Source organism: Neopsephotus bourkii, unplaced genomic scaffold (genome assembly GCF_033783945.1).
Source record: "Neopsephotus bourkii isolate Nb327-2 ecotype Australia unplaced genomic scaffold, CSIRO-AGI_Nbou_v1 NB_887, whole genome shotgun sequence".
NCBI lineage: Eukaryota > Metazoa > Chordata > Aves > Psittaciformes > Psittacidae > Neopsephotus > Neopsephotus bourkii.
In genome coordinates this window covers 443,616-453,599 of record NW_026901381.1, presented here as the reverse complement: position 1 = coordinate 453,599, position 9,984 = coordinate 443,616, and the positions used below count along the sequence as shown (strand labels likewise).

At 43.8% G+C, this 9,984-nt stretch overlaps 1 protein-coding gene across 1 annotated transcript; it reads left to right on the top strand.

The window, feature by feature from the left end:
• The first annotated feature begins 323 nt into the window (after positions 1–323).
• On the top strand, positions 324–9,230 carry SEC61A1 (SEC61 translocon subunit alpha 1). The gene is made up of 12 exons (XM_061357136.1): positions 324–459; positions 2,040–2,107; positions 2,802–2,867; positions 2,970–3,048; positions 3,542–3,673; positions 4,116–4,225; positions 4,433–4,586; positions 4,892–5,052; positions 5,508–5,705; positions 6,085–6,276; positions 7,733–7,809; positions 8,690–9,230. The coding sequence occupies exons 1-12, from the start codon at positions 453–455 to the stop codon at positions 8,874–8,876; spliced, it is 1,431 nt and encodes a 476-aa protein (XP_061213120.1). The 5' UTR covers positions 324–452; the 3' UTR covers positions 8,877–9,230.
• The last annotated feature ends 754 nt before the right edge of the window (positions 9,231–9,984 follow it).

Sequence of the window (9,984 nt, the reverse complement as noted above, 5' to 3'; positions counted from 1 at the left end):
GAAAATCAATTTTAAAGCGTTTATTTATAGATTTATCTGTCAAACCCCAACGTCTGCATTTCTGTCCCTCTCAATAGCCCGCAACCGCATACCTGCACCTCGCTCAGGTGTGAGCCGAGACACGCAAGACTACAACTCCCAGCAAGCTGCGCGCCACTGCTGTCATCTGATTGGTTGGCTAGTCCCGCGGGGAGCCAATAAGTATCAGGCGCCCGCTTTGGGGGCGTAGGTCACCCTAGCAGCAGTGCATGATGGGGGTTGTAGGCGCTTTGCCGTCTCTGCGGCGGAGGGCGACTGTCGCTGCGGGACAGCGCTTGCGCAGTGGCGGCGGCGCGCGGCGGACGCGGCGCGTGGCAGGAAGCGGAAGGGGGCGGCCGAGCCCGGTGCCTGACGTGTCCCTCTGAGGCCGCTGCCGCCGGTGCCCGCGCTGCTGCTCCCGTCCGGCGGCCGCCATGGGCAGTGAGTACCGGGCGCCTCGGCCGGGGGCGGCTGCGGGGGAAGGGAGGGGATAGGAGGGGACTGGGGTGTCCGCGGGGCCGTGGCTCGGCCCCCGGCTGCGCTTTCACAGGTAGCCTGGGACGGGCTCCTCTCCGTGGGAGTCTCCCTGAGGGGCCGCCGCTCAGCGCGGAGGCCGCAGGCCTTCACTCACGGCCCTCGGAGCTGACCACATTGTCGGGTCTCCCTCCGCGGCCAGTCCTGCGCGGGTCTCCCTTACTCTGGGTTCGAGGCTTCCCCTGGGGTTTTAATTCGTTTATTTTCATGGAAAGACACGTTTCCTGGCAATGGCAGATCGTGCTGGGAAGGGAGATTGCTCCGTGGTGCCTGGTGACCGGCTTGCTCTGCCTGGCAGGCACTTAGGGCCGGGCATCCGGGGCTCGCTGTGCTGGTGCTGTACGAGGCAGGGAGAGACGCGCTGTCCAGCTAGGGTTGGTCATAAGGCTTTCAGTTGCCTTGCCAGAGCAAGCTAGAAACAGTGGGTGCAGGCTAGAGTAATCTGAATGAAGGGAAGGCTTCAGAGGCTGCTGCTTGAAAAGCATTTTAGTCAGTATAATATTGTAGATGTAGGACTGTAGATAGTAGTTTGATTTAAATTTAAACCCACAATCCAGTGTAACTTTACAGGCGATTGATCATTTTAAATTGAGTAAATACTTTCTATGGGCTGGTTTTAAAGTGTTATGAAATTGCATCTGAAGTTGTTGCCTTCCGTAGTGAGTCCCAGACTGGTTTGTGTTGGAACCTTAAAGCTCATCCAGTTCCAGCACCTGCCACGGGCACGGACCCCTTCCACTGGAGCAGCTTGCTCCAAGCCCCTGTGTCCAACCTGGCCTTGAACACTGCCAGGGATGGGGCAGCCACAGCTTCTCTGGACACCCTGTGCCAGTGCCTCAGCACCCTCACAGGGAAGAGCTTCTGCCCAAGAGCTCATCTCAGTCTCCCCTCGGGCAGGTTCAAGCCATTCCCCTTGGCCTGTCCCTACAGGCCCTTGTCCCAAGCCCCTCTCCAGGTTTCCTGCAGCCCCTTCAGGCACTGGAGCTGCTCTAAGGTCTCCCCTTCAGGAGCGTTCTCTTGTATTCTCCAGCCCCACTCTCTCAGCCTGCCTCCAGAGCAGAGCTGCTCCAGCCCTCAGGGCATCTCCGTGGCCTCCTCTGGACTCCCTCCAGCAGCTCCATGTCCCTCTTGTGTTGTTGCCCCAGAGATGGGTGCAGCACTGCAGGGGGGTCTCATGGCAGCAAGTAGAGGGGGGAAGTGGGAAGTCACCAGTAGTTTCCGTTCTGCTTCATCATACTCTGTTAGTTCAAATAAGTCCAAAATATGTGTGCAGTCTCAGATTTGCCTTGAAAAGTTTTGCATTAACTATTCAAAATCGTATCTCTTGGCTCTCAGGAGAACTTGTGACTTTGCAGATGCCTTCTTCTGTCGTATGCTCATTCTAAGCTGGAGGCTTCCCTGATCTAAGGATGTGTCTTGTTCACTAGGAGGAGATCGTTGTTTGTTACATATGTGTTCACTTTGTCTTTTAACTTGTTCCCATACAGTCAAATTTCTTGAAGTCATCAAGCCCTTCTGTGTCATCTTGCCTGAAATCCAAAAGCCAGAACGGAAGGTAAGGGAATAAATTTTTCTTCATAGCTTTCTATTTGTACAGTGTAAAACGTTTATACTTCAGTTTGTATTTGTGGGTTTTGTTTGGGTTTTTTTTCCTGGGAGAATGGGAGCTTTAGGCACAGTTGTTTTTAGTGCAGTGCTTGTCTTGTATATTCTGTATTGGGGATATGGTTGTACAAGCACATATCTGCTGGTAAATGCAGTTGTGCAGATATGGTTGTGCCTTAGTGAGATGTTGAAAGCAGGACATACTGGGGTGTAAATGAGATTAGTTTAAAATAGCATCTTGCTTCATAAGTTCTAATCTAAGACTCTTTGCTAGGAGAAGCTTCTCTGTATTATTTTTCTTCTCATCAGAAGCTCTTTCTTATGAAGATATAGGACTCATTTCTGTGGAAGTACCAGCATTACCTTCCATTGACATAAGCTTATTTACCTGGATTAAAGTTTCAGGAAAGTTTTGTCGTTTTCTTTGGCCTTGTATAGAAGGCCTTGGAATAAAAGGGATGAACAGTATTCATCACTTGTATAAAGGGGATGAACAGTGAGTTATTTCCTTTAGGATGTTCTGTACTTTGTCCCTTCACAGGAAAATCAAGTGTGCTTTAGCTGCAATGAAAGTTTGCCTGATTGACTAGATCTTGTTATCGTGACAGCTTTAGCAGCTTTGCTTGTTGATTTTCCCCCTTTAGATTCAGTTTAAGGAAAAGGTGCTCTGGACAGCTATCACACTCTTCATCTTCTTAGTATGCTGCCAGGTACGTTTCTTTCTTGTGTTCTTAAGGAAGAGCTGAAATGTTTAAAGGATGTTACGAAGTCTCTAATTTAATCCTGTTTTCCTCTCTTGGCTGGAAATGCAGATTCCCTTGTTTGGTATTATGTCATCAGACTCAGCAGATCCATTCTATTGGATGAGAGTGATTTTGGCATCAAATAGAGGTACGGTCAGTCTTTCAGGAGGGCTTTTTTTTTTTTTCTATCTTGAACTGGAACATTTCTGGACTCATTCCTGTGCTGCACTTATTTTAATGAAGATAAAAACTGAAGGAGAGAGGCAAAATCATCTATTATGTAAAATTATAAAGCAGTGTGGCATTGGGAAAGCCACAGCTTTGTGGACAGAATGATATGGTTGGCTGTGTACAGTCTGTTATATGTCCAGAGATCAAGGAGCATTTTGTAGGGAAGCTACAGTTCCCCATTACCTTGCTTTGCTGCTGTTGCAATCTTCCATACATATTTGAAGCCTTCTGATTTGTGTTTCAAGCCATGTTATACGGGTGTTGTGGTTTTCTGGGTCACATCTTGGAGTCTGTCTTGCAGAAGAATAAAATTCATGATGGTTTGTATAAATTTCAGAGGTTTCCTAATGCAGGTGTGAATTAAGACTGGTGACATTATTTTCTTTCCCTGCTCTTTCTGTGTCTGGCAGGTACGTTGATGGAGCTGGGCATTTCACCCATTGTCACTTCTGGGCTCATCATGCAGCTTTTGGCAGGTGCTAAGATAATTGAAGTTGGTGACACCCCAAAGGACAGAGCCCTCTTCAACGGAGCACAGAAACGTGAGTAATGGCTGATATTAAAGGCTGATGGTTTAGAGTAACTGTGTTCATTTAATAAATGACTTCTAAAAACACTCGAGTATTCTTTAGCTATTTGATGCTGCACCACACTACTCACTGATCTGTTCACCAGAAAAAAGAATCATAAATTACCAAAACCATGTTAATATTTTAACAGCTTCAGAGTTTTCTTTACCCAAAGCAATCTTTGGTAACCAAACCCACTTGCTTCTAAGTGTATTTGTTGCTGAAGTGTTTGTGTCTGTATTTTCAGTGCCAGTTTTCATACAACAAACTTCACAAGCCCTTGAATTTAAACATCCTGTAACTTCTGTATTCCTTCCCAACTTTACTCCACAAAGAAGTGATTCATATTCTCTATAATCACCCACTGACATAAATCTCCAGAACAAATACATACTTTCTGGTTTTTATTCTGCAGTGTTTGGAATGATCATTACCATTGGACAGTCTATTGTGTATGTAATGACTGGGATGTATGGAGACCCATCTGAGATGGGTGCTGGGATATGCCTGCTTATCACAATTCAGGTAATTTCTAGTCCTTTCTACTTATTCTCCCTCTGAAAGGGTCAAAAATATCAGCCTTATGAGCTGCCTGTCCTGCATGCAGAGAAGAAAGATCCAAGTATTCCTGTTTCCTCTTACACGTATCTTTATATTTTAATACAAGTTATTATTTTAACAAAAACTAAAAAGGGATGGGACTAATGCTGTGTTTCTATTCTTTTGCTGTAGCTTTTTGTGGCTGGATTGATAGTTCTGCTCTTGGATGAGCTTCTACAGAAAGGGTATGGTCTTGGTTCTGGCATCTCTCTCTTCATTGCTACCAATATCTGTGAGACTATAGTGTGGAAAGCCTTCAGCCCCACCACAGTGAACACAGGACGAGGTACATGGCGCAGTCTGTTTTCTTTATAGAAATCTTGTACAAAAGACAAAGTTTTGTTTTGTTTTTTTTGTGTAAACTTAAATGGCAAATGCTGTTACTGACATCTTTAAAAAAAATCTTGGAAATAATGTTATCCTATAAAGGATAATGGTAGTAAAAGTCTGAGAGCATACTCAAGATGCATAAGAGCTGGAGAAATCCTAACTCTGAATCCTGTAGGTCAGAAGTTTGCTTTATGGGACAAAGTGCTGACATATCGAGATAGTCACAGCACACCTGACTTGGTTTTTCTTGTTCTTTCCAAGGCATGGAATTTGAGGGAGCCATCATTGCTCTGTTCCATCTTCTGGCTACTCGTACAGACAAAGTCAGAGCCCTTCGAGAGGCCTTTTACCGTCAGAATCTCCCCAACCTCATGAACCTGATTGCTACCATCTTCGTCTTTGCTATTGTAATTTACTTCCAGGTCAGTTGGAATAAAAAGGACTGTGAAACTGCTGTGTGGAAGTAGAACTGCAGTCTGCTTCCTTGTACAAGAAATTATCATTTCACTTTCTAATGCTTTCAGGAGACTCATTTTTATACCTACAACATGCGGATGTTCATTTAACATGGGCTTCTGTTAATGATTTCCACATTTACTATAGCCACACAAAAGATTTGAAACCTACTGTGTCTCTGAAAGAAAACAAACCCAAACCAACAAATTGATGAATGTACATGTAATATTGCCTAACCCAAACTTTGAGGTCTTTAAACCCATGTGTCCCTTGCTGTTTGTTGCAGCAAGCTGCTGAAGAGCAAAGGAAGTTTTAGTGTTTCTTTTCCTGGATACTACATTCAGTCTTTGCTTCATCTATGACCTGTGGTATCGGCTCATGCCCAGACATAACAGGGGACTTTGTTTTGAAATCTTTTCAGGGCTTCAGAGTCGATCTTCCCATCAAATCTGCTCGCTACCGTGGCCAGTACAACACCTACCCCATCAAGCTGTTCTATACTTCCAACATTCCCATTATTCTTCAGTCTGCCCTGGTGTCCAACTTGTACGTCATCTCCCAGATGCTTTCTGCTCGCTTCAGTGGCAACTTACTGGTTAGCCTGCTGGGCACTTGGTCTGTGAGTATTCCTTCTACTCTTGCATACAGCTTTATAAGAGCGCCATTAAAAGGCATGGTTGAAGAGATGGTCTCTCTCTAGGTATTAAGGCACATTTCTACGGGTGATCCTGTATGCTGAAACTCTGAAATCTGAGACCTGATGTGTGTAGCTGTCAGATCTCCTTTTACCTTGGGCTAGTCTTTGCTGTCCTGGATATTTTTGCTGTTCGTTGTTGTGTTCTATTTCTCCTTTTTTTACTGCTTGTGACACTAAAGTTGAATCTTTGTGTGCTGCTGTAGTGGTAATGACAGTGACATGAAGGTGATACAAGCTCAGGCTTAGCTTTAAGGCTAAGAAATAGTAGGAAAGATGGTGACTGTTTGCTTCCTTCTTTTAGGACACATCATCTGGAGGCCCTGCTCGTGCTTATCCAGTTGGTGGTCTTTGTTATTACCTGTCACCTCCAGAGTCCTTTTCTTCAGTGTTAGAAGACCCTGTACACGCAGTTGTCTATATTGTATTTATGTTAGGCTCCTGTGCTTTCTTCTCCAAGACGTGGATTGAAGTCTCTGGCTCTTCTGCCAAAGATGTAAGTTTAAAATGATAAATTGTGTAAGCTTACATGATGTAAACAGGTAAAGGGGGTGATTTTTTCCTTGTTCTGTTTACTGCTTTTTCAAAAACAACAACAAAACTCAAAAGAATTGCTTTCATTGGCAGTCTTTGAACATTGCTATGTAGCATCTGCTCAGTGTGAGGGCAGGCAAGGTAACAGGAAAGGTAAAAACTCTTTCAGCATCAAATGACAGATGCACCATGTGCAAGGCAGTTACCGGTTAAGAACGTGCAGGTAAAGCTTGGAATTCCCATGCCTGCCATAGGGAGTTCTTAACTTCTTTAGGGGAAGGTTAACTAGAGACTGTTATTTTTAACTTGAGAGTGCTGATAACAGGGAATCTAGTGCAGTGCACTGTTGTACCTGGGCCTGGCTTCTCAAAATCCCAATTTGCTGCACAATACTTGCTGTTCAGCAGCTGTATCATTCTGAAATTGGAACTGGAAACAAAGATGGAAAACAGTTGTCATCATGGTGTGTTTGTATGGTGTGGTTTAGGGTAGGAAATCAAGTTTGGCAGCCATGTGGAACAGATTCATCCATTCTTTAACACACATCTAATAGTTGCACAGTTACTGTAACAGTGTGAACACTCTTGTTTTGGACTCGAGCATAGCTGCTTCTTGTCAGGCATGCAAGAGGCACTACTCACAGCCATGTACAGCCAGATCTTCATTTCAGCATAAACCATCATGCAGCTTTTAACACTTTAATGTAATTTCCTGATACTGAGTAAAATTATTTTAACTTCATGTAAACAAGGTCAAAACCAAAAATTGATAGATCATTACTTAAATGTTCACTATGTAGTGGAAAACTGGAAGCTTGATCATCTGAAAGGTGTTCTCTCAGTACAGTAGGTTCTGTGACAAGCACCTTCAGGAGTTCCCCTGCTAGAGTTTGTAACCCTCAGTTGTTAGTAAAACGTTTGCAGGGCTCTGCTGTAACCCTGTACAGCTGCAGAAATCCAATCTAAGAATGATGTTCCAAGAAGAGATTCTTTCTAAGGCATGTAGCTTCTATTGGAAACTGAAATGGAGTGGGCATTTCATAGGATGGTTTTGCTAACATTAGTAAACCCTGGCCAGGAGAAGGGTAGGTGGCAAAACAGGAATTTTGGCTGTATGAGAACGTACCAATTTCCAGATCTCCCTTTTCCTAACAGGACTAGATTTATCCAAAAAGCTTTGTGTAATTGACAGTGTGGGAAAGTGCCTGTGACTACAAATCTGTCTGAAGTTAAAATATTGGATGTTTTAAACTTGGATGAATAATATAAAAGCAAAAAAAAACCCACCAAAACCCCCAAACCAAATACCAAAAATAAAAATCCCAAACCCATCACCATTTACTGCTTCTGTAGCACTGAATTCTGTGATCTTGGGAAATGATGCCAAACTGACTTGCTCCATTCCTTGATTCAATACAGGTTGCCAAACAGCTGAAAGAACAGCAAATGGTAATGCGAGGCCACAGGGAAACTTCAATGGTACATGAACTAAACAGGTGAGCTACACACTTCACAGGCTGCTTATGCAGAGTGTTGTCAGAGTGTACTACTTCAGTCTGATGCACAAGGATTTCCTAATCATAGAATGGCTAAGGTTGGAAAGGACCTTAAGATCATCTAGTTTGTAATCTTTAATGTGGTGTTGTCTTGAGTACTGTTCTTACATAGACTTTATCTAATATATTAGCACTGTTGTGTGATTCTTATCCTTGTTCTTGGTAAGAGAAAGGCCACAAAGATGATCCAAGGACTGGGCAGCTGTATGAGAGCTGAGACTGTTCAGCCTGGAGAAAAGAAGACTCAGGGGAGACCTTATCACCATATTCCAGTATTTAAAGGGTGACTGAAAAGAAGATGGAGACTCCCTTTTTATAAGGAGTCACATGGAAAAGACGAGGGGCAATGGGTACAACTTACACCTGGGGAGATTGACTGGACACAAGAGGAAAATCTTTCACACTGAGAATGATCAGCCATTGGAATAATCTCCCCAGGGAAGTGGTGGTTACCCTGACATTGGGCAGTCAAGATTCAGCTGGACAGGATGCTGGGACATCTTGTCTAGGTCATACTTTGCCTAAAGAGATGATCCTTTAGTCCCTTGTGACCTGGGATTCTGTGATTCTATGAATTTAGATCCATGGGAGAAGAGAGTGTTCTGCCATTGACTTTTCTCCACTTGTGTAGTTCTTGGGTTTTTAATCACCTGGTTAGATTATCTGTGTTCTTCCTGTTCTCAGTGGGATTGTTTCTTAAACCCTGCCTCTGATATAGATACTACCTGTAGACCCCAAATACCACTAACCCTACTATAGTTGTTAACATCCTGAGCAAACACTAATGGCATCTCTTCTGTCCCCGTTTTGTGTCTCACAGGTACATCCCTACAGCTGCTGCATTTGGTGGTCTGTGTATCGGCGCCCTGTCTGTGTTGGCAGACTTCCTGGGGGCAATTGGGTCTGGAACTGGAATTCTGCTGGCTGTCACTATCATTTATCAGTACTTTGAGATCTTTGTAAAGGAACAGAGTGAAGTTGGCAGTATGGGAGCTCTGCTTTTCTAACCTCACGGACCCAGGCTCAGGGGGAGGAACCTTCTCAAACATAGCCAGTCAGGTGAAAAGGAGTACCACAAACTTGATAATGTCATTCTCTAGGAACATACGTTTTAATAATGTTTCCAAAGCACATTCCCTTATGTTAAACTTTTCTAGCATCCTGTTGGCATTTTATAAATCCATGAGGAAAAATGTGCAAAAAAAAAATTTTTTTAAAGAAACTTCTTTTTTTATGATGTGTCAGGAGCATCAACCGCTCAATTGGGTTTAGTTCAGTGACTCTTGGGATTTTTTGAGCCCCTTTCAGATTTAGGATACCTGAAGCCTTTCCAGGTTTTAATAATAAATGTTTGTTAAGTGGATGTTTGGAAGAAGGGATTTTGTTTCCATGTAACTTGATTTTGCAGCTCCATTGCAGCAGTGGTGAGACAAAATCTCTCCCTCTTAATGCTCAAGTTCCTTAAATATGGTTGTAAGCACGAACAGTGTTTCAGATGTTCAGTTCTGTGTTTATGTTGGGGTTTTATTTTCAGTATGGCAGATTTGGGAGGCAGTTGTTTCTTTTTTACTAAGTGATAGCTCTAACTCCTAATGTTTTGTCTTGTTCTAACTGTGCTAGACCCTCTCAGATGTGGGGTATTGGCTGGAGACTGTTGTCACCTGTCCTTTCCCATCCCCTCCTCTGCAAGCAGAAAACTCAGGTCAATCTAGATCCTGCCAGAGCCTGTGCCTCAGAGTTGCAGCTTTGAACCTTGCTCACACTGACAGCTTTGTAAAACCTCATTCATTTCATTGCCATCATTGGTAGCACTCCTGTTGCCAGAAGTGGAAAGTGTGGCTGCTTAGACACAGACCTGCTCGTGCTCTTTGCTGAAGCTGGGTTTCTCTCACTGATAATAAATCCTGGTCTTGTAGCAATCAGGGTATTACCTGGCTACTCATATCTAGCGAAGTTTGAGTCTGGTTACCACAAAGGAGTGTGAAACGGATGTATGTTACTTATCTGTTTCTGTGGATATAGCTGTGAGACCCTTGTCAGGGAGCTTGTAGGTTGCTTGTATAGAAGGCTTTTCCACCCTGTAATCTCACTGAACAATGTACAGAAAATTACTTT